The sequence below is a fragment of the Mytilus edulis genome, chromosome 2 (assembly GCF_963676685.1).
Source record: "Mytilus edulis chromosome 2, xbMytEdul2.2, whole genome shotgun sequence".
Classification (NCBI taxonomy): domain Eukaryota; kingdom Metazoa; phylum Mollusca; class Bivalvia; order Mytilida; family Mytilidae; genus Mytilus; species Mytilus edulis.
In genome coordinates this window covers 98,438,855-98,466,267 of record NC_092345.1, presented here as the reverse complement: position 1 = coordinate 98,466,267, position 27,413 = coordinate 98,438,855, and the positions used below count along the sequence as shown (strand labels likewise).

The 27,413-nt window shown below is 31.1% G+C and overlaps 2 protein-coding genes across 3 annotated transcripts in view; one reads left to right on the top strand and one right to left on the bottom strand.

Moving 5' to 3' along the window:
* Window positions 1-39: 39 nt before the first annotated feature.
* On the bottom strand, window positions 40-27,273 carry LOC139513644 (cilia- and flagella-associated protein 69-like). The gene is made up of 23 exons (XM_071302315.1): window positions 26,724-27,273; window positions 23,936-23,998; window positions 23,395-23,460; window positions 22,485-22,671; window positions 22,006-22,104; window positions 21,324-21,397; window positions 20,851-20,929; window positions 20,182-20,359; window positions 19,590-19,765; window positions 19,122-19,243; window positions 18,550-18,769; window positions 18,001-18,165; window positions 17,534-17,649; window positions 16,998-17,116; window positions 16,431-16,512; window positions 14,998-15,328; window positions 12,732-12,808; window positions 12,168-12,365; window positions 11,759-11,845; window positions 7,206-7,270; window positions 5,827-5,869; window positions 4,348-4,482; window positions 40-316 (listed from the first exon to the last, which is right to left on the bottom strand). The coding sequence occupies exons 1-23, from the start codon at window positions 26,856-26,858 to the stop codon at window positions 302-304; spliced, it is 2,832 nt and encodes a 943-aa protein (XP_071158416.1). The 5' UTR covers window positions 26,859-27,273; the 3' UTR covers window positions 40-301.
* The window catches only part of LOC139513645 (uncharacterized), a 250,764-nt gene continuing 250,600 nt past the window's right edge, over window positions 27,250-27,413 (top strand). The window contains exon 1 of one of the 2 annotated variants that reach the window (XM_071302316.1): window positions 27,250-27,404. The gene's annotated coding sequence lies outside the window, so the exon portion shown is untranslated. The remainder of the gene's footprint in view (window positions 27,405-27,413) is intronic. The other variant, XR_011662490.1, reaches the window with a different exon arrangement.

The window sequence follows — 27,413 nt, the reverse complement described above, 5'->3', positions numbered from 1 at the left end:
ATTATTGGACGTTTATATATTGTTTATAATAAATAAGACTTTTTCTACTGTTAAAACACAATTATTTATTGGTAGTTCATATTACACCAACAAAACAGTCTTTCATACAATGTATAATAAATATTTGACGATTTACAATAGTGTTTCTTCATTAATATGCCATAATAATGTACATCAATTCTCCAAATCAGAGAAAGAAAATTATTTATAAAAGTTATCACAGATGTAGCACAAACTAGTCCATACAGTCAGACGTCCCTCTTCAGTGGCCAGACTGGTCCAAGTGGTCAGAAGTCCCTCTCTAATAACGAGAAATCTGAAATACAATAACAATTCACCATAAAAAAACAGTTTAAAACAATTAATATAGAATACATCAAATATCATATGGTAATTAGAAATATTGAAAAATGGTTTAAATAACATAAGTAAACAGAAAGTGTAAGCTTGTCAGTTACTGGAGGTAGTGTATGTCTGATGATGCTGCGTACTGTATATATTAGATAGTGCTTTACCAAGATTCATTGTGAGTTTTTGTCATTCCATCAGCTTCTCAATGTTATAGTGTATATAATTGGTCAAAAGGTTCATTGTTATAGTGTATATAATTGGTCAAGAGGTTCACACTCAATGTTATAGTGTATATAATTGGTCAAAAGGTTTATTGTCTTCTCAATGTTATAGTGCATATAATTGGTCAAAAGGTTCATTGTCTTCTCAATGTTATAGTGTGTATAATTGGTCAAATGGTTCATTGTCTTCTCAATATTATAGTGTATATAATTGGTCAAAAGGTTCATTGTCTTCTCAATGTTATAGTGTATATAATTGGTCAAAAGGTTCATTGTCTTCTCAATGTTATAGTGCATATAATTGGTCAAAAGGTTCATTGTCTTCTCAATGTTATAGTGCATATAATTGGTCAAAAGGTTCATTGTCTTCTCAATGTTATAGTGTATATAATTGGTCAAAAGGTTCATTGTCTTCTCAATGTTATAGTGCATATAATTGGTCAAAAGGTTTGTTGTCTTTCTCAATGTTATAGTGTATATAATTGGTCAAAAGGTTCATTGTCTTCTCAATGTTAGTAGTGTATATAATTGGTCAAAAGGTTCATTGTCTTCTCAATGTTATAGTGTATATAATTGGTCAAAAGGTTCATTGTCTTCTCAATGTTAGTAGTGTATATAATTGGTCAAAAGGTTCATTGTCTTCTCAATGTTATAGTGCATATAATTGGTCAAAAGGTTTGTTGTCTTTCTCAATGTTATAGTGCATATAATTGGTCAAAAGGTTCATTGTCTTCTCAATGTTATAGTGCATATAATTGGTCAAAAGGTTTTGACTCAATGTTATAGTGTATATAATTGGTCAAAAGGTTTTGACTCAATGTGATAGTGTATATAATTGGTCAAAAGGTTCATTGTCTTCTCAATGTGATAGTGTATATAATTGGTCAAAAGGTTCATTGTCTTCTCAATGTGATAGTGTATATAATTGGTCAAAAGGTTCATTGTCTTCTCAATGTGATAGTGTATATAATTGGTCAAAAGGTTCATTGTCTTCTCAATGTTATAGTGTATATAATTGGTCAAAAGGTTCATTGTCTTCTCAATATTATAGTGTATATAATTGGTCAAAAGGTTCATTGTCTTCTCAATGTGATAGTGTATATAATTGGTCAAAAGGTTCATTGTCTTCTCAATGTGATAGTGTATATAATTGGTCAAAAGGTTCATTGTCTTCTCAATGTGATAGTGTATATAATTGGTCAAAAGGTTCATTGTCTTCTCAATGTTATAGTGTATATAATTGGTCAAAAGGTTCATTGTCTTCTCAATGTTATAGTGTATATAATTGGTCAAAAGGTTCATTGTCTTCTCAATGTTATAGTGTATATAATTGGTCAAAAGGTTCATTGTCTTCTCAATGTTATAGTGTATATAATTGGTCAAAAGGTTCATTGTCTTCTCAATGTTATAGTGTATATAATTGGTCAAAAGGTTCATTGTCTTCTCAATATTATAGTGTATATAATTGGTCAAAAGGTTCATTGTCTTCTCAATGTTATAGTGTATATAATTGGTCAAAAGGTTCATTGTCTTCTCAATGTTATAGTGTATATAATTGGTCAAAAGGTTCATTGTCTTCTCAATGTTATAGTGTATATAATTGGTCAAAAGGTTCATTGTCTTCTCAATGTTATAGTGTATATAATTAGTCAAAAGGTTCATTGTCTTCTCAATGTGATAGTGTATATAATTGGTCAAAAGGTTCATTGTCTTCTCAATATTATAGTGTATATAATTGGTCAAAAGGTTCATTGTCTTCTCAATGTTATAGTGTATATAATTGGTCAAAAGGTTCATTGTCTTCTCAATGTTATAGTGTATATAATTGGTCAAAAGGTTCATTGTCTTCTCAATGTTATAGTGTATATAATTGGTCAAAAGGTTCATTGTCTTCTCAATGTTATAGTGTATATAATTGGTCAAAAGGTTCATTGTCTTCTCAATATTATAGTGTATATAATTGGTCAAAAGGTTCATTGTCTTCTCAATGTTATAGTGTATATAATTGGTCAAAAGGTTCATTGTCTTCTCAATGTTATAGTGTATATAATTGGTCAAAAGGTTCATTGTCTTCTCAATGTTATAGTGTATATAATTGGTCAAAAGGTTCATTGTCTTCTCAATGTTATAGTGTATATAATTAGTCAAAAGGTTCATTGTCTTCTCAATGTGATAGTGTATATAATTGGTCAAAAGGTTCATTGTCTTCTCAATATTATAGTGTATATAATTGGTCAAAAGGTTCATTGTCTTCTCAATGTTATAGTGTATATAATTGGTCAAAAGGTTCATTGTCTTCTCAACATAGATGCCAACCCCCTTTTGACACAATCAGTAACAAACTTTCAAATTTTCCGTATTTTTGAAAAGTTTTCAGTAATCATTCATAAACGTGCATTTACCAATAAAAATTACTGACGAGTGGTTGCAAAGTGATGTACACTAAAATTTGTCATTTAACATGTTGTCTGTAGTATGTATTCCATTCAATAATTGTTCAGATGTTCTCGACTCAAACATTTTTGTTTTGTCAAGGAGAAGTAGAGAAAGAGGGAAAGCTACTTAATAAAATGAAGTTTGCCTCTTCGGAAGTCAGTTATTTACCCAACAATAGGTTGATAACTCCCGAGAAACCGGAAGCATTACATTGGCGTTTCCTAAATACTGGACCAAGACGGAAAAGTAATGATAAAAATCCGCGTTTTACAAAATTGAACGTCGATGATTGGGAATCCGTAACTATTCGACTTTGACCGTAATAGCGTAGTTTTTATCGCAAAATCGGAAAAACTACGGAAAAATCGTAATGGTTGGCATCTATGTCTCAATGTTATAGTGTATATAATTGGTCAAAAGGTTCATTGTCTTCTCAATGTTATAGTGTATATAATTGGTCAAAAGGTTCATTGTCTTCTCAATATTATAGTGTATATAATTGGTCAAAAGGTTCATTGTCTTCTCAATATTATAGTGTATATAATTGGTCAAAAGGTTCATTGTCTTCTCAATGTTATAGTGTATATAATTGGTCAAAAGGTTCATTGTCTTCTCAATGTTATAGTGTATATAATTGGTCAAAAGGTTCATTGTCTTCTCAATGTTATAGTGTATATAATTAGTCAAAAGGTTCATTGTCTTCTCAATGTTATATGTATATAATTGGTCAAAAGGTTCATTGTCTTCTCAATATTATATTATATATAATTGGTCAAAAGGTTCATTGTTTTATTTGCATTCCTGTATGCACCTTTGTATATGCATGCCTGTATAAACCTTTGTTTTAATTAATCATTTATTCCTGCTTAGTTTTCATAAGATAAGGATTTCAGTTACTGTAACACATTAACAGGTCTCTTGAATAATTCTTAGGTGTACAAGGTCACTTCAACATATATATAAAAAGATATGTGGTACATATTTCAATGAGACAGCAGCATTGCAACACAAACATCCATATAACAGCTTAAGGTTAAAATGACCTTGTTTTTATGTTGAATGATTTAAAAATCTATATTTTTTTCTCTCAGTGAAATCATTACATAGGTCAATATGCCTATTCTGTAATTAACCCAGTAAATCGTTTGCTGATGCCGTCATACATATATAACCTTAGTTTAAACAGTATTTATTAATGAAAATTTACAAGATATATATTACAATGTTACATAAAGTTCAAATATGGGAATCGGAAACAAGTTTGGAAAAATCTGTCTCCTACATGTATAACCTTGATCAACGAAACATATCATATAGGTTTATGTCAACAAATACTCACACTGCTGAGATTACTGGGTGCCTTCATAGCTTTCCTGTCCCTTAGGGAACCAGTTTTGGGATCATAGCTTGCAAATGGACCACCAGTCAGATTATGTGAAGTACTCTCTACATCAACTGATTTACCACAGAAGGTCTACAATAACAGACAATTGCTTTGTTAAACAGTCTTTAAATAGAATGTCTACATAAAAAAGGTTGTTTTATTCAACAGTGTTGATAAATAAAATGAGATCAATAAAAGAATACTGCTTTCTTCATCAGTCTTGTAGGATAACAAGTGTACAATACTAGAAAACTTCTGATACCACTAGTTTTGTTACAGTCTTGTAGGATAACAAGTGTACAATACTAGAAAACTTCTGATACCACTAGTTTTGTTACAGTCTTGTAGGATAACAAGTGTACAATACTAGAAAACTTCTGATACCACTAGTTTTGTTACAGTCTTGTAGGATAACAAGTGTACAATACTAGAAAACTTCTGATACTACTAGTTTTGTTACAGTCTTGTAGGATAACAAGTGTACAATACTAGAAAACTTCTGATACCACTAGTTTTGTTACAGTCTTGTAGGATAACAAGTCTACAATACTAGAAAACTTCTGATACCACTAGTTTTGTTATTGATTGTTGTTTTATTTGTGTTTGTTTAAAAATCTTAAAATGAATATCATAATCAGTGGTTTATAATGCTAAAATCTATATGTATAAACTGTGATTCACAAATAATAACTTAGTGTTACTCTGTTATTAATTATTAATTCTTCTCAAAAGTGCATTGATCTTACTTTTCTTAGACTTTTTCAAAAATTGTCAGAATGCACACATTAACTAATTGTTCGAATTTAAATAAGAATGGAAACTTGCCATTACTAGAGACTATAAAAGATAAATCAATTGGTGAAATAAAACTGATGACTCAGCACAAATCAAATCTTGATGCCAAATAAGCATCAAAGTCAAATGCAGATCTATAGCTAAGTAAAACTGTGGTGATTTATAATCATGAAATCGTTGAAACATGATATAAATGTAAAACTCCCAAATACATGTATAAATAAGAGTGATTACTACTAATGCTAGTGATGAGTCAGTATGTAGGATAGGAAATACTTACACAAAATATGCAGTCTTAAGAGACGACTTGATTTTAGTTTTGTTTTATTGTCTTAAAAACTAGATATTTTGTGAAAGGAACTATAGTTTATTTCAAATTTTAATCTCAATATGTATGTATCTTATTTCTCATTTTTTATATAGATTTTTCTGTTTGAATGGTTTAACACTAGTCATTTTTGGGGTCCTTTATAGCTTGCTGTTCGACGTGAGCCAAGGCTCTGTGTTGAAGGCCATACTTTATCCTATAATGATTTACTTTTTACTCATCGTGACTTTGATGGAGAGTTGTCTCATTGGCACTCATACCACATCTTATTTCTATGTATACAACATATTGTAGATTATACTGAAACTTACTGTTGTATGTAAATCCTTCAGCTCAGTATCATGATAGGACTCACTGAAAAACAAATTATATTATTTACTCCAACATTGTAAATAACTTTTGTCATCTTTTTTATATATTTGATATGGTTTTAATTCAACAATTTCAATTAGTTTTTTTAATATTAATACAAAAAGCTATTAACCTGAATAAAACAAAATCAGTTTCCAAAACCAATATAACTACTAACACAAAATTATTTCAATACAAGTTACATAATTGAAAATATCCCTTTACTTTTCTTTTGTTATAAATGACTAAAAATGGTTCCAATCACATTAATTTCCCAGTTCAAAGGAATTAAATGAACTTTTTATTCTTGCACCAGCATGGCAAACAATGATGGAAATTATTTTCCGATAAATAACACGGAATCAATTACCGCAAATGACTACAAAGCTTTCTAATACAAACAATCAAATATTAAAACAACCTACTACATAATATCTTGTGTATTTTTATTGAAAATAATATCTCTTTTACAACAAAGTGAAACAAAAAAACTGTTAATTACAAAAAGGACATTGCCCTATTAATGGGAGACGCACTTATATTGAGTTTAATCATCAAATGATTAAAAATAAGACTGCATCCAAATTATACCGTTTTCTGTATGCTGAAGTGCATAAAAAGCTGTTAATTTAAGGAAAAATGATCTGTTTGTGACCTACCATTATAGAATATGGTTATTTATTGAAGGTTTTACAAACTTCACGTAATGGATGAGACGGAAGTCCTGTCAGTTTTTCAATCCACAAGAGATTACGTTGATTAATGACGGGAAATAGACACGATACTTGTGGTATCAGTTTTCCCGTTGTTTAGGTTTTTTATGACATCGTTGATTTCCTTCGGTTGTAATAATTTTTTATCAATCTGTTATGGGTCTCTTGTACCAGTAGATTACCATATTAATATCTAACATTAATAAGAACTGTAACATCATCATCTATCATTCCCAACCTTTTATTCTTATTTAATGACTTAATGAGTCACACCTAAATATGTAATTACTAAAGAAAACTTCACTTTATTTCCATATTGGAGGACAACAAATAAGACACTAAAATAAACATTTTCTTAAATAACTGGAATTAATTTCTTGGAAATCCTAAAAATTTTATTTGCTTAAAATTCCATTGTTAATTCCATTACTTGGCTATGGTTCTGATCCTGATAATTTTTAGAGAATAATTGACAATTCCCAGGAGTCATACATTCGGTATATAAAACTTTATTTTAAGTTCTTTAGTAAATGCATTCTTCTTAGAAAAAAACAAGATGGAGTAGTTTTTGAATGCAGTGACTGAAACACTGCCCTAAAGGTCTATGTCGTGAACTATATACTTACAGTTCTCTGTAATTATTCTGTACTCTTGAAGCATCAACAGATAACTTCTGTCTTTCTTTAGCAGCCTGAAATTAAACAAATGAAAAATACTTCATAATTTAGTCTCCATGATTATCTTACCAAAAAAAAAAAAATCCTGAAAAATATACATACATTTATAGGGCTACAAATATTCTAAGTACATGTATATACAAACATATTAAAAAATATTAAGGTTTGTTGGTTGAAATTTAAAGGAGGATTCAACTATACAAAGAGATTTCTACACAATCTGTAGGAAAACTAACTACATGTAAGCTTCACAAATCTAAATCTGTCAAAAAAAATTGGCAAAAGTTCTCAAAAAACTTACTCAAAAGTCCATTATATATCTTCAATGTATTATTAATTATTCAAAAAAAGTTTGATGGTTGTCGATGTGACAAGCTGCTGTCACAAAATAAGCATTGAAAATGTAGCTGATATCTGACTAGGTTCACAAAAAATCTCTTTATGTGAAAACAATGTGAGTGTACATCTTAAATGTTATTACACAAACATTCAAAAATGTATGTAGACTGTGGATCGAACACAGTATGAAGCTGATTAGATAAAAAAAAAAAAAAGTACCCTGTTGTCATGTCCAGCCGATCTTGACCATACAATTTTTAAAGATAAGGTTTAAACCAAACCAAGGGAAGTACAAGATTGAAGATCTAACAATGTTTGGCTAAATAGCAGACCAAGTATATATGTTATTTGTGGTGTTTAAGAAGATCTAACAATGTTTGGCTAAATAGCAGACCAAGTATATATGTTATTTGTGGTGTTTAAGAAGATCTAACAATGTTTGGCTAAATAGCAGACCAAGTATATATGTTATTTGTGGTGTTTAAGAAGATCTAACAATGTTTGGCTAAATAGCAGACCAAGTATATATGTTATTTGTGGTGTTTAAGCCCTGTTAAGCTTTAGCTTACCTAATGAGGAAATTCTGTCTAAGAGTTGTCATATGATAAGATGTATAAAATAAAAATCTATAATTATGACTGCATGTAAGGTTTATCATTGTTTACAAAGGAGACAATCTGGTGATCTGTAAAGGATTCTATCTATATGCCGCCATAATTCATGTACTGTATTACAGACCGATTTCAGGCTGACTAACAAAAGTACATTAATAACCTAGTTGTCAGAGTGGTCTAGATCTGAGGTGCTGAAATTGCAATGATAAGACAAAAGTCTGGGTTCTAATCCCAGTAACAAAATTTGCCACCACAAGTTGCCTTTCAGGGTCTAACTTTAAGACAAAGTACAGTCAAAAAGGTATATAAAGGTAACTCTAATGACAAAAAAAATAACCTTTTAAGAGAGGTGACTATGGAAAGGAGCTTTAAAATACATAGTTAATTCTACAGACAAGAATAGGCTGATCTGACATGACAGGTTTTACCATAATAGAGTAACCTTGAAAGCAGGTTTGACAATATATAGTTATATAGGTCAGGCAGCTCAGACACTTAGACTTTCATTTTTTCTTTAAAAAAATTTTGACAGCAATTTTTTAAATTAAGAAACATCGAAACAGAAATAACAAGAATGTGTACCCAGTACACGGATGCCCCATCCTCACTATCATTTTCTATGTTCAATGGACCGTGAAAATGGGGTAAAATCTCTAATTTGGCATAAAAATTAGAAAGATCATATCATAAAGAACATGTGTTCTAAGTTTCAAGTTGATTAGACTTCAACTTCATCAAAAACTACCTCGACCAAAAACTTTAACCTGAAGCGGGACAGATGGACGAACGGTACGATGGAAGAACGAACGGACGAACGAATGGACGCACAGACCAGAAAACATAATGCCCATAAATGGGGCATAAAAATAGGGCATAACAAGAATGTGTCCCCAGTACACGAATTCCTCACTCGCACTATCATTTTCTATGTTCAGTGGACCGTGAAATTGGGGTAAACCCTCTAATTTGGCATTAAAATTAAAAAGATCATATCATAGGGAACATGTATACTAAGTTTGAAGTCGATTGGACTTCAACTTCATCAAAAACTACCTTGACCAAAAACTTTAACCTGAAGCGGGACAGACGGACGGACGGACGAACGAACGGACGCACAGACCAGAAAACATAATGCCCCTCTACTATCATAGGTGGGGCATAAAAAGAACATTGAATGAATATCAAACGAAATATATTGTACTAAAAAACTGTTTCAACATGCAGAACATTATGTCACATGTCAATGAGGCAGTGCCAACTGAAGTCAGGTTCATTGCTTTTCTGTCTACATCAAATGCCAAATGTCATGAATAGTTGAGGTAAAAATCATTATCTTTCTAAGTTAATCCCCCAAAAAACACATATAAATTAACGTGAATTGGACAGAAATGATAAACAAATGGAAATGACATGAAATTTGCCAAGTTTCTTTCTAGCACAAGTTTTGCACTAAAGTTGAAAGCAATAACAAGAAAATTGAGCCTAAACTACCACATCAATGAGACAGCAACTAAACACTACAAGCAAACCTAAAAAAGGATTCCATCCTGGTGAAAAGCCTCAATTTTTATAGGCCTATATTGCAGTAGCCCAAATGAGTATTAGTTTGAATACAAAAACTTAAAAAAAACTTTGGAGGCCTGATTACTATAACAAAAAAATATCATCAAATGGCAAGGTTTAACTAACTGTCTAGGTTCAGTGTTGTTGGGTTGCTGGTGTTACTTTTTAATTTCTATATTTAGAATGATGCATTTTGATTGGTGTGGTACATTATAGGTCCAGTTTTTTGTACTTGCTTCATGTAAATGTATTTCTAAATATATATCCTTAGAAATTAAGGAAAATATCAAGCACCCATAAAGGCTTCTTTTGTTTCTTTCTCAAATTTGTTTAATTATCATCAGTACGATATATGCTGTTGATGACACTGGGCAATAGAGGGAGCAGTAATTATTCCATTTTATTCTCAAATAAAATACAAAAGCCCAACCTTAACAGCATCTGAGTGAAATCATAAGAGATGCTGAAAGGGAAGGAAATTGGGAAACCAAACATGGATTTTTAAAAGCAAGAAGATTTCACTTCCACTTGTAATTCAAAAAATTTGAAAACCAGAAGTAGGTGTAGGTCATGACATTGGTAAAAAAATGACGATCTATCCTTATCTTGTGATTATTGTTTTTTTTTTCAATAAACTTATTATAAAGTATACTGTAGATTCATTATTATTAGTTGGATACCAATTTTCGTGGATTTTGTGAGTACAAGTCACCTATACTTACAAAATCCACGAAAATTGGTAAGGTGAACCACGAAATTAAATGTTCAACAAATCACAAATTTCTATAGTTGTATATGAAAACTTTGGTACAACCACGAAATTTAATATCCGCAAGCAGGTAACTTTTCCTTAATCCATGAAAATTGGTACCCACGAAAAAATAAATCAATCCACAGTACATGTAAGAGTATCTAATTTCCAAATCTTGGTAAATGGAATTTACAGGTCAAAATGGTTTGAAATACTCTCATTGAAGGTCATCACTTGGTAAATCTTGAACTAGATAATACTTAAGTTCCTATGTGTAGACAATTAACATGGTCAATGAGGAAAACCTATTATCTAATAATTATAATGAACACCAACACAGATACTTGTCAAACAAAGCTTATTTATGATTAGGAAATGATTTTTTGTAGCATAAAACATCACATTATGTTTATTTGCAAGATAATATCATTCAATGGTCTGGATAAATTTGAGTGTAAAGAGATCAAATGTATTCTTCTATCAAAATAAGGGTGAACACATAAAAATTTAGGGGCAAACTGATGGAAACACGACTAAATTATTGATATATCACATATACTATACAGGCAACAAAAGGTAACAGGTGACATGTGCATAGATGCCAACCCCCTTTTGACACAATCAGTAACAAACTTTCAAATTTTCCGTATTTTTGAAAAGTTTTCAGTAATCATTCATAAACGTGCATTTACCAATAAAAATTACTGACGAGTGGTTGCAAAGTGATGTACACTAAAATTTGTCATTTAACATGTTGTCTGTAGTATGTATTCCATTCAATAATTGTTCAGATGTTCTCGACTCAAACATTTTTGTTTTGTCAAGGAGAAGTAGAGAAAGAGGGAAAGCTACTTAATAAAATGAAGTTTGCCTCTTCGGAAGTCAGTTATTTACCCAACAATAGGTTGATAACTCCCGAGAAACCGGAAGCATTACATTGGCGTTTCCTAAATACTGGACCAAGACGGAAAAGTAATGATAAAAATCCGCGTTTTACAAAATTGAACGTCGATGATTGGGAATCCGTAACTATTCGACTTTGACCGTAATAGCGTAGTTTTTATCGCAAAATCGGAAAAACTACGGAAAAATCGTAATGGTTGGCATCTATGCATGTGCCAGAGAAGATGTGTTAAGCTTACAAAATGAGAATAGACCTTCAATTTCCTTATGGGGGAATTTGTATTATGAAACTGGAAATTAACATGCTTCCTATAGACAAGAAAGGAACAAACCTTTAATAATTGGAAGTTTGAAGTCCTGGCTACAAAATCTGTCCAGTCACTCAACTGTTTCTCCTTCTGTCTGTAATTCTCTCTAATCTGAAATAAAATAACTCCGTCATAATACATTCCTTGTCACAAAAATAATAAAATATAGGGCAAAATATAATAATATGATTCCTTCTATAATAACGAAATATTCTTTTAAAAGAACAGAGCACCAAAGTTAAACATGAAAGAAATCCATTTTAAACAAGGTGTACAAAATCAGGCATTTCAAACTTACTTTAATTTGATGAAAATTTAGCAAACTTTCCATTGGATATATATACAACCATGTATCTCTACAGCCATGTGAGAAATTAGTGATTTTGTAGTCTCTCATCAGTCCAACAATTTTTACTTGAAATAACAATCTTACCTCTGCATAGAATTCCTGTTCATCAAGGACATCTTGATTTTGTTGTGCTTCCAGTAACTCTATCTGAGTACCACAGACAATCTGAGCCCTCTCCTCTATACCTCTAGATATAGCCTCTATAGCCTCCATGTCAGGGGTGACTGGACGTACACCCTCCATCTGTAACTCAGATATCACCTCAGTCCATACCTCTCCAAGCTGAAACATTCAGATACTTTTTATTTACAATATATTCAACTGGTTACCTGTCCAATGTCATACCAGTAAGCAACTAGATGTGAAAATATCATGTACTATATACTTATTACTTTATTTATTGATCATGAAGGGTTAAAAATATATTTTTTACCACTGATTCCTAGTATAGAAAGGCTCAGTAGACAAGTTTTGCTGATAATCAATGTATTTTATTGTGACTGATACATGTTGATATGTACTTTAAGGCATACCTTCAAATAAATGAATTTTAACAGCTTATTCCTTGTATAGAGAGGTTCAAATGACAAATTTTGTTGATAAGCTAGGTGACTGATATAAGAAGATATGTAAACTTAAAAGGCATACCTTCAAATCCATGAACTTTTCTATGACAACCAAAGTCACATGATCTTCAACTGTCAGCCCAGGTAAATCTGTGAAACCTAAAATAGAAGATTTAAAAATAAAACCAAAAGAACTTCATGAGAGTGAAATAAATTGGAAAACATGACAAGTGGCTCTGTAGCTTCTCTACTGGAGACCAATGACTCTAAATTTAGCTACTAACTTTCCATGCCTACTCAACTACCATCCCGAAATCTAGTATTGCACTCTGTGAAAGTCAGCATGAAATTCATGTTTTATCTCAAATTTTACAGTTTTCATAGTTTTTTTCAATGCTAAATGATATGTATATAGTTTAATCAAAAGTGTTTGGCTTTATTTGCTTACATAGTTCATATAAATATGAATAAAAAGATATATAGGTACATATCAATAAGACAGCAATCTGACAACACTATAACACCTATTGAAATATCTCCACATTTGAATAAAGAATAAACGATATTAAGATACCTGCCTATTTTACAGAAGATGGAGTAAAGTTTAGCCATCATGTTTTCTGATTTAGACACCTACCTATTTTACAGAAGATGGAGTAAAGTTTAGCCCTCATGTTTTCTGATTTAGACACCTACCTATTTTACAGAAGATGGAGTAGAGTTTAGCCCTCATGTTTTCTGATTTAGACACCTACCTATTTTACAGAAGATGGAGTAGAGTTCAGCTCTCATGTTTTCTGATTTAGACACCTACCTATTTTACAGAAGATGGAGTAGAGTTTAGCCATCATGTTTTCTGATTTAGACACCTACCTATTTTACAGAAGATGGAGTAGAGTTTAGCCCTCATGTTTTCTGATTTAGACACCTACCTATTTTACAGAAGATGGAGTAGAGTTTAGCTCTCATGTTTTCTGATTTAGACACCTACCTATTTTACAGAAGATGGAGTAGAGTTTAGCTCTCATGTTTTCTGATTTAGACACCTACCTATTTTACAGAAGATGGAGTAGAGTTTAGCCATCATGTTTTCTGATTTAGACACCTACCTATTTTACAGAAGATGGAGTGGAGTTTAGCCCTCATGTTTTCTGATTTAGACACCTACCTATTTTACAGAAGATGGAGTAGAGTTTAGCCATCATGTTTTCTGATTTAGACACCTACCTATTTTACAGCAGATGGAGTAGAGTTTAGCCCTCATGTTTTCTGATTTAGACACCTACCTATTTTACAGAAGATGGAGTAGAGTTTAGCTCTCATGTTTTCTGATTTAGACACCTACCTATTTTACAGAAGATGGAGTAGAGTTTAGCCCTCATGTTTTCTGATTTAGACACCTACCTATTTTACAGCAGATGGAGTAGAGTTTAGCCCTCATGTTTTCTGATTTAGACACCTACCTATTTTACAGAAGATGGAGTAGAGTTTAGCCCTCATGTTTTCTGATTTAGACACCTACCTATTTTACAGAAGATGGAGTAGAGTTTAGCCCTCATGTTTTCTGATTTAGACACCTACCTATTTTACAGAAGATGGAGTAGAGTTTAGCCATCATGTTTTCTGATTTAGACACCTACCTATTTTACAGAAGATGGAGTAGAGTTTAGCTCTCATGTTTTCTGATTTAGACACCTACCTATTTTACAGAAGATGGAGTAGAGTTTAGCTCTCATGTTTTCTGATTTAGACACCTACTTATTTTACAGAAGATGGAGTAAAGTTTAGCCCTCATGTTTTCTGATTTAGACACCTACCTATTTTACAGAAGATGGAGTAAAGTTTAGCCCTCATATTTTCTGATTTAGACACCTACCTATTTTACAGAAGATGGAGTAAAGTTTAGCTCTCATGTTTTCTGATTTAGACACCTACCTATTTTACAGAAGATGGAGTAGAGTTTAGCCCTCATGTTTTCTGATTTAGACACCTACCTATTTTACAGAAGATGGAGTAGAGTTCAGCCCTCATGTTTTCTGATTTAGACACCTACCTATTTTACAGAAGATGGAGTAGAGTTTAGCCCTCATGTTTTCTGATTTAGACACCTACCTATTTTACAGAAGATGGAGTAGAGTTTAGCCCTCATGTTTTCTGATTTAGACACCTACCTATTTTACAGAAGATGGAGTAGAGTTTAGCTCTCATGTTTTCTGATTTAGACACCTACCTATTTTACAGAAGATGGAGTAGAGTTTAGCCCTCATGTTTTCTGATTTAGACACCTACCTATTTTACAGAAGATGGAGTAGAGTTTAGCCCTCATGTTTTCTGATTTAGACACCTACCTATTTTACAGAAGATGGAGTAGAGTTTAGCCCTCATGTTTTCTGACACGTCTACTATTGATTGACTTGGGATAGTGGCAGGTAATGATACAATGCCTTGTTGTTCCTGCAGTACCCCCATCAGCGGTCTGCTAACGTTCTTAATGGAGCCATCGGATGCTCTCTGAACACCCATGTCTTTCTCCTCATTTCTCCAGATTTCACAGAATAAATGGGCAGCAGTACAGTTGCCCTTTCCTCTCCACGACAAAACATGATGCTGTGTTTTAGGGTTCTCGCACAAGTCTAGCAGACAGCCCAAGATGATGTTATGCATGTTTTTAGGACATACCTTTAAAAAATAAAGTATCATTGAGAATAACGAAATCTTTGCTTGTTTGTCCGAAGATTGATCAGTACATATATCTATATATCGATCCCTAACATCACTGAAGAGACATTTATTGTCGAAATCCGGATCTGGTGTATAAAAAAATGTTGACACCTCATGTTTGTGGTATAACATCTCTGCCGCAAGTTCATTGTTTTTTTTTGTTTAGTATTAAATTTATATTAAGATCCATTTTGTTACATCTTGTGATCAATTTAATTGGCAATCGACAATGGCAGTCAGCAGGGTTTAAGAACATCAGTTGTTCACCCTTCTACAACGAAATTTGTTTTACATGCACACGTATAAAAATTGCGGTTTTTATCCAACGCAATCATTATAAGGTTTGAACGTAGTTTTCAATTTAGATTTGTTTATATATATAGATATTGATTTTCTACTGTTATAAACATTTCAAAACATTTGCAATTTCTTGTTCTCTGTCTTGTACAGCTTTAACTATAATACCAAAAAAAAAACAATCCTGACTTATTCACTATATACATTGTAATATCATGATTTGATTGGAATTTATTTTATTCTTCAAAACTTTTCTTTTCTTTGACAGAATTAAGAAACAACTATTTTCATTATTAACTAAATACTTTTAAAAGGATTAACTTAAACCAAACAAATTTGGATGACATTATATTTATATTCATAACATGAATTGTTTGCAATTTTTATAATATCTACACAATTTTTTTCTATCAGAAGCATAAATGAACACATTATGATCCATTCTTTCAAAATTTTCCTATACTAATGTAGAAAATGACGATTATGTTCAAGACTTTAAATATTTCCTTTTTATTAAAATGTGAAACATTATTCTTTCAACTTCACTGTAAGCAATTATTCAAGTTTTTAGCATTTTTTTTCACAAATTTCAAAAAGTAATCATTATAGGAATATTTTCTTTATCCTATACCAATAAACTACAGTTGAAACCAGTCTGCAGTAAAAATCTTGGGTCAAACCAATCTTTTTTCTAGACACATACTATAGACATAATTTGGTGAAATACCAATAAAAGATCAAAGTATCAATAATATTTACATACCTCTAACAAGTCAATCAGTAAAAATACACCTTCTAATTCCATAAAAAATTCTTCTGTTGTGTAACACCCAATTATTGAACACCTGTTCAGGTAAAAATCAAACTTTTGAATTAGTCCCAAAAAATTATCATGTAAACAAACCCCTTTAAAAAAAATGCCAAACTTTTTCTTTGAAAATAAAACAGAAGTCAGACATTCAATAGTATATGTTAATTTGCTTCAACTGTTTCCCTTATGATTTCAGCATCAATAGATGTAAAAGTATTATTTAGTGCATTCAATCCATGTCTTGGTAAAAAAAAAACTTTAAATAAAGGGTATTATACTTTTCTGCCAATATCAAATATGATAATATTTTTAAGTTAAATTCTATCAAATGCTAATTCTGGTGGAATTGTCTTTTGTTATGTACATTTTCTCTCAAATAATGATATATATGATTTCCTCTAAACACTTAATTAATTTCTTTTCCCATTTCATGAGAACTATTTTGAGTAATATTGAGAGATAGGGGAGATAATTCACAATCAAAATATTGATAAGTAAAATAAAACAGTCCATGCTTACCATACACAATCTACAGCAGCTAACAACAGTCTATGGTGACCTAGTCCACTGTTTAGCTGTCGACTGTCTGTCCTCAGATAATGTATACAAACTTCCACACCTTGTGTACCGAGAAGTTCCTGTTGAAGTACAAAAGTAAATGTATAAATTATATTGAAACCATTAAATCATAGAAGTTTAAATTGTTTATAATAAAATGCACCACTTTCAAGTAAATATGAAGAGACATTTCAGAGATATGTTTGATATAGAATGAAAATGTTGTAGCAGTGATTGCATGACCACCAACAAAGTCCTGCTTTGTCACAGATGATTTTAATGTTAATCTCCAGAAAGTCTCCTTATTCCAAGTACATGTAGTGCAAATCCAAACTTTCTCCCTTTAGATTATGAAAGTTGTAATTTAGGGGAAGTGAATTTGCAATAAAGACCATAATTAAATACATTTGTTCTGGTGGTTGAATGATTTGACAACATATCATAAACTTCAAGGTGGCCATTCATTGTCTAAAAGATTTTATAAGAAATTAACATACCTTTCTGTGCATATCACCTTCACACAAACAAGATAAAATAAACAACATGTCTGACTGCATCTCAATATCTATAGCGTCGTCACTGTCTTTACTTTGTGTGGCATTGTGGAGGATGGCTGAAAGATGAAAAGAACTTGTTACTTTGTAACATATTCAGAATGTAGAATATTATATTTTCTCTGTTTTAATTTAGACACACACATACTGTAAAATGTTCTATTTCATCTGTTTTTTCTTAGAAAAATAGATTTTACATCAAATATCTTCAGCTATTATTACACTTTCCATTGTCTTTTATATCAAATAATGTAAGAATATATCTTAATACACTTCCTTTATTGTATGCTTTTATTTTCTTGTTGTACAGGTTCACAAAAATGAAACGATAACATATGACATATTCATGTTTTTTTTGGTCCCTCACAAATATTATCCTTATAAATGAATGCAATTGATAAGTTCCATACTTGAAATCTGATTAATGGCTCCTTGGTCAGCCAGATCTTGGAGAACTGTTTCTTGTCCTGTAGAAACAATACTTCTGATCAGGCGTAAACAATATCTCATCTGAGCTCTCTTGTTACCACGACCACCAGTTCCATGGTAACTGTTACCATGACCACCAAAATCCTCTGTAAAATTAAATACAATTATTTATATCATTAAAATATAAATTTATAGGAGAAAACACAAAACTTTGTAAATCGTTGGGTATCAATTTTTCATGGGTTTCATGGGTACAGCTGAACTACAAATTCAATTGTTTAACAAATTACAAATTTACTATGGCCTTTGTATGGGGAGATTTACAAAACCATGAAATCAAATATTCATGAAAATGCAAATTTTTCTCAATCTATGAAAATTGATACCCACAAAATAAATGAATCCACAGTATATAAATTAAGGACTTTCTCTCATATATGGTATTAAGTCTGATAGCATTAACTTGATTTATCAAAATTTTAGGTCTTTGATTCCATATTTTCTGTCATCGACAATACCAATATGCTAACCTGATCCAGTACACCATTCTAATAATAACAGCAATCTGGTGCTTCCTTGGCAAATCATATAATCCTCCAGCATCAGTGGACACAGTGAACAGAGGGTACCTAAAGCATGAAGCTGTATTTCCTCGAACTGGGCTTGAGACCAATCTCTCGGACCAGAAGTTTTCTCATTGGCTCGTACATAAGACATCAGTGCTAACATCAAATGTCCTTCTGATAAAACCTAGATATATAAATAACAATATGTTAAAAGACCTGTTACATTCCGGGTCAACAAAATATAATTCCTAGACAATGCATGATCGAACTTGAAATAATTTTCTGTAAAGTGATATGAAAAAAAATGTTTTTCTATTGTGCAAATTTTGTCTACATTTCCAAATAACTTGTTTACCAGAACAAGGATACACTTGCGTAATAACAAGAAGTGTTTATCTTAATGTCTACTTTGTGGGGAAAAAGCCTCTGTACAGAAATGGCTGTAAAAAAGACTTTGTATAAAGATTGTTTGTCCACTGTTATATAACTAGCTGTAAACAACCTTTACAGAGACATTCTTTTGTAGTGTTACTTACTGGAATGACTGTTGAGTCTTTACTTAGAGATATCAGGATGTTAAACAATAATTTCTTCAATTCAAAGTCTTCATGGTTCTGCATCAACTTCAAATGTTTGACCAGTGCATTGTGGCTCTTCACTGAAATTAGATAAACAAATGTTAGACCAGTGCATTGTGGCTTTTCACTGAAATTAGATAAACAAATGTTTGACCAGTGCATTGTGGCTCTTCACTGAAATTAGATAAACAAATGATACCACACACAAAAAATAAGATATGTATGAAGATTTTTATTTTGAATTTCAAGTGTATCAAACACTTCTGTAAGCAAAACTACCATCTAAATCTGAAGTATGTTTTCTTTTTATAAGTATTTAGTGTCATCAACAAGATCATTTTTTATCAAATGATGGCTGAAATATTAAAAATTAATGTATTTTCCCTTAGTCCCATTAATACAGTAACATTAGCTATATGACAATACCTTCTTGAAATGTTGCAAATAAAGTAAGTTGTTTTGCAAATCCAGTCTCTATAAATGGAGCATTAGGGCAGTGAGTGGCTACGAGGGAAGATAAAACCAGTAAATCATTCCTTAGTTGTCTGTCATAATGGCTGTAACCTTGTGTTAGCTGGTAGATAAATGCATCTCTCAATTGGCTGTAATACACAGAAGAAAAAATAAATATGCAATATGGTTATCAATTGATGGACTGCATTGTAAAAATGTAATTATTTGTATCATGTGAGAGTTCACATCTCACAATAAGAAAATGAATGCCTTAAAACCCATGTCAGTTTGGTTTTCCAATAATAATTTACAGTCAATATTTGTGCAGACCAGTTGTATGTGATAACCATAGCGATGACTTCCCTATGCAAAGTAAAATCATATTAAGATTAGAAATTAAACAAGATGGTTGCTGCCTCAATGACGAATTTTTTGTATAACATAAAGCACTTCATAAAAAATTGGAAAAACATTAGTCTAAGACTTAATGTCTAAACTATTTCATAAAATGTTAGTGAAATATTTAACTAAAAAAGCTACTAGTGGTATGAGCAAATATGCTTACCTGATACAAACAAAATTATTTAGCTGTGCTGATAGTGGTGCAGGATCACCATTTTCCAATAGATTCCATAGAATATTGACAGATCTAAACAACAATTGTCCTGAGTGATCGGGGTCCATCATACGTGAACAGATACGATTTGCTGCACCTGCTCGTAACATCTGATCACAATTCTTTGCTGAAAAATAATATGTTAGACATTAAAATGCGTAATTCAGATATTTACATTTTTCTCACTGATATACATAGTTAATATGGCTTCTACTAACGAAAGCTCCATTTGGAGTTAATGTGTTTAGAGACTACTTATGTCAGTACACCTTTCCTATATTGCTTGATGTTACATTATAGATATACTGTAACTATCTTTTTTTTCACATTTAACATTATGTTCAATTCCTAGTACATAATATTGAAATTTGGTTCATACTGAATTTGATAAATTGATATACATGTATATGTTTAACTTAGTTAAACTCTTAAATATCTCTATCCAATTTCATTATTAAATTGTCCCCTTTACCAATTATAAATTCATTTTTAATGTGTTGAAAATTGTGTAAAAGGACCAGTCCACCATTTTTTCCCCCATTTAATAGCCATTTATTGCTAAAACCATAAAAACAATATTTGTTTTTACATAACCTCATTTGTCTTTATCATCACTACCTGATTTGTTTGAAAATTTCTGTAGCACAGTTAAAATACCAAGCTTCATGTCCAACTCATTCTCTATCAAAGCCAGGGACTGTAAATATAAGTTATACATTACAAAATTTCAAAATCAGATTTTAACATACATGCTTTCACAATCACATATATATTCAATTCTGAAAATAAATTAGTTAATATTGTTTTGGTGTACATAAGGATTTGTATTATAGTGTACATTATAAAATTAACCTTAAACATGGTAGAGTTTTACTTGATAACATGTCCAGTTGTAATTAACCCTATTGCTTTGGGCTACATTATTTTCTCTCCAAATTTTTCAAATGGAAGTTATTTGAAATAAGGTGGTATATCTGGTAAAAATGTACATGTATAATAGAATCAAGAACAGCTACACTGATCAAGCTAGAAACACCTGCCAAAGGATATGATTCTAAATTTTTAGCTGGCACACTTAAAGTAAAATTTACCTTTACTAATGTTTCTGATACATCACTGTTCTCTATGATGTTCTGGTTATAAGTTAAAGATGTAGCCTTGTGTTCTGTAAAATAAAGATTAAACCTGCATTCAAAGGGAGACAACTAAATGTATTCTCTAAAATTAAAGAATAAAGTCCAGTACTTTCTATGTGCTTATAAAAAGATTGATTACCACGTTTCCCTTGTTATTTATTTACACTGCTGAAATCTAACACATATGTGCTATTATCGCTATTTTACAAATTTTCGTTTGATCTAACTGACTTATAATTTCCTTTCTAAACACAGTAGAGTGATATGATATATTGCTAGAAACTAAGGTAACATGTGGTGTTGTCAATCGAATTAACAACGTTGTCATAGGATAAATAGCGATTAACAGATTATCAGTGGTCATCTCATCTCGATTGCTTTTCTCACTTTCGCCGTACTGGCTAGAGTGAGAAAACCAATCTCATTGAAATGACCAACAATAATCTATAAATATAAAATTCCACAACCAATACCAATCATAAAATTCACAACTTGGTTTTACTAAATGTATATGTAAAATTCATAACCTCATTTCTCAGTACATTACAAAACTCATAGGTTTTATGTTATTTTGTGTTAAACTTCAACTGAATGCGCTATGTCTGTTATGTCTTAATCATTGTATTTAAGAACTTACTTTGAACATTCTGATTCTTTGGTTTTTCACTGTAGAAACCATGTAAAGTAGAACAAATCTGTTTCCTGATGTCTCGACTGGATACTCTCATCATATAACCTGTTGGTATATACAAACTAATATAAATCATGGGAGACACTGAAATGATTTGGAGAGCAAATATAAAACAATAAGGACAGAAAAAAATAATATGCACTTTCCTGGTAAACACATTTGTATACATAAAAATAGACAGTAGATTTCAACAATTTTGCTTGATATCATATTCAGTCCTACATTTATATCTTACTTATATACTTAGTTGTGAACATCTCATATTTGTAAAAAATCAAATGATTTTACATTTGTTAAACAAGGCTTTATTTTTTATTTATGAAAAATATGTAACACAACAATTTTCCTGTATTTCACTGTTATACATGTACTAATAAATTATTTTAAATAAAATAATGATAAATCTATGATAAAGTTTTGCCCACCTAGTTGTGATACAGATTCTGTAACTATTTGTTCATACACCAACTCATCTGATGATTTCTCCTTTAGGAACGGGTAACTACAAATCTTTAATATATCCACAATCAACTGTTCATATAATGGTTGGTCAGGCATTCGGTCAGCACAAGTATTCAATATCTTACAAACCTGTACCAAGTCCTTCATAGGCTGTTATAGAGTTAAGGACTCATACAAAATACAAAAAAGACAAAGAAATCTACATCCCAAAAGTTATCTCTCCCCATTAAAGAATTTAACTTTCTTTTTTGTCAAAATGGAAAGAGTGAATATACACATGTAACCCTATAATGTTCCAAAGTAATATATCAACAAATAACAACTATCACTACTTTTATGTGTGATATTCTATATCTTGACCTTTTGATTCAACATGTGTATGTTATACATAGCATGATAGGTGTTTTTCTTGGATTTTTTAGAGGCCTTATAAATTAGTTAGATGTTGAGTGGTATCAGTAGTTGAACTACTATATCACTAGCCTGTCAATACTGAGGTTGTGAATTCGAATCCTGCATGTGACAGATGTGCTTGACTCTGATCTTGATGGACTTGGCTTATCTGTTTTCCTACCAAAGGTTGTGGTTCTCGCCACCAAAATAAGCACATTATAGTGCTAAAAGTGGTGTTAACAGTAATCAATAAATCTTGTTGTTTTATCTTTATAACATTACAAACTTATACAAAGATGGGTTATAATTGCAAATGAGACAACTTTCAAACAGTGTACAAATTGAGCAGATTTCAGAAAATTATCATTGAAAATGTTAATTAGACATTACAGTTATAAAAAATGTGTTTATAAAAAATACATTATTTTATAAAGCCTGCCTATACTAATTGTTTGTACAAATCAATTCTAAAAAGGATACAAATCCCTTCTGGTAGTGTCTGACTAATCTCTGTAATGCATTAACATGTCGGTCATACAGCATAACCTACAAACAAAAAAAGATGTGTCAGAATTCAATAACATTATATATAATTGGTAATCCTATGAAAAAAAGAATATAATTTATATGACAAAGCACCAGTTTATTTCAATCAGTCAAAAATTTACCAAACTATTAAGACAAATATAGAAAAATTTGTTTCAGAGAGAAGAAACAGTACATTTGTATTAAACTTAATAAAAAGAGTGAAAAATAGTCCAATTATTTGTCTAACTTAGAAGAAAACAGATCATTAAATTAATCTAAAGAACTTATTTCAAAAACAATTGTGTTATCTGCAATCACTGGACACTTATAATTAAAACTTTGTGGAATATATCTAACAGTCTTTTATATAGTTATGTGAGATCATAGATAATATTGATCTTATGGTATTTATGTCGTGTGAGACAGATAATATTGATAAATGTAAAGATTTGAATAAACAAGTGGATTTCATTAAAATTGTCACTAAACCTACCGAATGTGGATCTGTTAGAAGCTTCACCACTCTGTTCAAATTGATAGGCTGTAGTTTAGCACCCTGAAACCAAATAATATCAGATTATATTAGACTATTAAAGAATATGTACATTGTATTCAGTCAATATAAACATTTGATATTTCATTTCGATGTAAAAAAAAAAAGGCTTTTACAAAACAGTAGTGAATTGTTCTGTTGTGTAAATGTCACACTGCCCATCAAGGGCCCTTAATAGAACAACTAGACATAATTGATATTGGATCAATCTATGTTGACCCCACTGTGAATAATGTGTGGTATTTTTTATAATCTTAACCATCAGGGTTGGCAAAAACCCGGGTTTTATGAGTATTGTCCAGCCCAGTGGGAAATACTGGGAAAACCCGGGTTTTACTGGGTTTTAGTGGGTAATACTGGGCAATACTGGGTAATATAAAATATTTGTCTGAATTTTAAAGAGGATTCAGTGATAAACACAAATGCAATACATTTAATAAGATATTTATACCCTATTTTGTTTGTTTAGCATTTGTCTAGATTGGCAAACTGTAAACATGGTAAATAGAAAGCAAATAAATCATTTTTTTTTCAAATGAACATAGCTCCTATTAAGAATTAACAATTACATGTATTAAAGAAACATCACATTTAAATAATGTACATGTACTGTCACTAATTAATAAGTAATTATTCAGATTATAACACAGATTTGTTTATGTAACAATAATCAATCCTTTCAATTTTATAAGTGTTTATGGCATGACCCTGTAGGGTGTTTATTTAGCAATATGAATGCATAACAATTAAAATTAACAATTCACTTAAACACTGCAATAAAATGCATTTTTCAAAGTTTGGATTATTGAAACAATACTTGGTAATTAAAAGGTATCTTTAAATGTGCAAATCTTGTATTCTGCCTACATATAAAATTAAGAGAGAAGAGAATGAAATTGAATTTTCTAGAAATGACTGTCAATGGTTATCTGTATAAAAAGTATATGTTTAGCTGTTATATTATGAAACTATAACAAGTCTTTACTATTTTGTGTTAAAATAAGCTTAAAAAATCATATTGCCCAGTAATGCCCACTATCACCCATTTCTGGGAGTATTGCCCAGCCCGGGAAAACCCGGGTTTTCCCGCCCGGGAATTCCCGGGTGGGTAATACTTTGCCAACCCTGTTAACCATAGAACATGGGGTTGTCAATTTAAATCAAAGTTTTTGGCCTTGACCTTTGACCTAGGAATTGTGCATACATTATGACACACTCTAATTTGGTTAACATACATGTGTACTGTAATTTAAACTTTAAAATCATAACATTTTTAAAGATAAAGAGTGAACATGATCTTTACCATAGGACATGGGGTTGTCAACTGAAACCAAAGTTTTTGATCTTGACGTTTGACCTAGGAAGTTGTTCATACATTATGATGTTACCATGGGTGTCGGTTAATATACATGTCAAGTATAAACTTCGAAATTGTAATGGTTCTCAAGATATAGAGCAGACAAGTTCTTTACTGTAAGACATAGGGTTGTCAATGACAACTTCAACCAACATTTTGTTAGATATAGAGCGGACACAATTTGTTACGAAAGGACTGACTGATCACTATAGGGGACCACCATTTTGTGGGGCCCTTATAAATATTCTTTTTCAAATTGTAATGATTAAAATCCCTAGAAAAAATCAGAAGGCATCTAAAATAAAATGTGTCAAAGACTACTAATTCATCCTGGTACAGAAAACATATGCAGTATCTTCAAAATACAAAATGTATTAGCAAAAGTATAAATGTTTTATTATATATAAAATACTTTTCACTTATAGACTTAGTCACTAAACATGCTACATTGGGATTTTATTTTTATTTAAAAGGGCACTAGCTCTCAATTTTATGTTCTGATTAACTATTGAGGTGACCTCTGAAGATCTTTGATGGTCTTATTAGCAATTAATAAAGAACTCATGCAATTGGATTTTTCTAGGTCTGTTTAATTTCATATTATATTATAGATTAAAAATATGTGTTAATCATTGTTTTTACCTGTATAAGTATGATTTTTGTGGATCAAAACATCAAACCATTGTTTCACTTTCAATGTTGACATTATTTTTCTCTAAATAACTCAACAGGAACAATTCATGCATTGTCAATCTCTAGCTAAGGGGTTAAAATGAGGTTCACTTATATAATTAGCTAATTTTAAATAAATTGAACCTTACTGACTGCTTAAAGGGAATTATTATTTCACTATCTCACTTACCTAAATGATTGAACAATGAAAAAATCTGATTTTATATTTTTCATTCATATTGTAGCTAGTGCCCCTCTTATATATACATGTACATGTATCACAGAGAAGACAGTGGTTAAAATTTAGTAAATTTCTTCTTTTCCTTCATGCAAGTTACTTTATAAAGAAAAATATAACAATTAATTATTAGAACTTCAAATAAAAGTCCGTGTAATATAAGCCTACTGTGATAATCAAGAAATTGATGTGCTCCCAACCACAGGAGGAAGTTACTGAAAGAAGAAGAAGAAGATAAAAGACTTTTTTGCTGAAAAATGCTGAAGTAAATTTTATTATATTGATTTGAAATATTATTCATTATTTTATTAAGGGGCAGGATTGACTTCGGATGAATTGACTTTAGCTGTTTAGGTGGGATTGGAGATTACTGTGTAAACACACAGCCATTAATCGTTTTTTTACCGAATACTTATAGCATGTCTACCAACATTCCCAAAACATAGTCATTTTGTATATACCTGGAGTAATCCAATGTCATCATCAGTGATAACATGAGCAACTAATGGAATACGTGGCTTGTCCACAATGTTTTCAGTCATTATAATATTTGATTTTGGTGTTAACCCAGTTCTTTGCATGTGTGATGTTGCCATTGTTGCACTATAAACGAGCAAACTAATTTCAAATGTATGTTTTGAGTTTTTCTTTTAGTTGATTTAGTGCACTGATCTGGTCCACTGTATTTTGTTTATCTATTTAACTATCCGTCTGAAAACATTGTCATCGTCCGAATTCTCTTCGCCATATTGAAGGTTGCTAAGTAAACAGGAAGTCCTATAAAACTCCAAGGCGTTCCAAACAGATAAGTGATTTTGGTGGGAAAATTTGAAGGGAAAAGGAATGGGAAACGAGGGTATTTAGCTTTAACAAATTTCAAAAATCTCATAAATATTACTTTGAATATGAATAAAATTTTGTTTGCTTTAATATAACAGCGTAGCTATTTCTACTACAATTAAAATACTTGTTAAATCAATATAAAAAGTTTCCCCAATTTTCCCCCAATCCACTCGGAACATCTCTAAATCTTGTGTAGCTTCTTCGGAGGCTACATACAATGTTTATTGATAAAGCGGATTTTAGTCCAACGAGTATTTACAAAACATTGAAGAAAGAAGAGTAAATAAAGTTTATATCAGGTAAAGAAA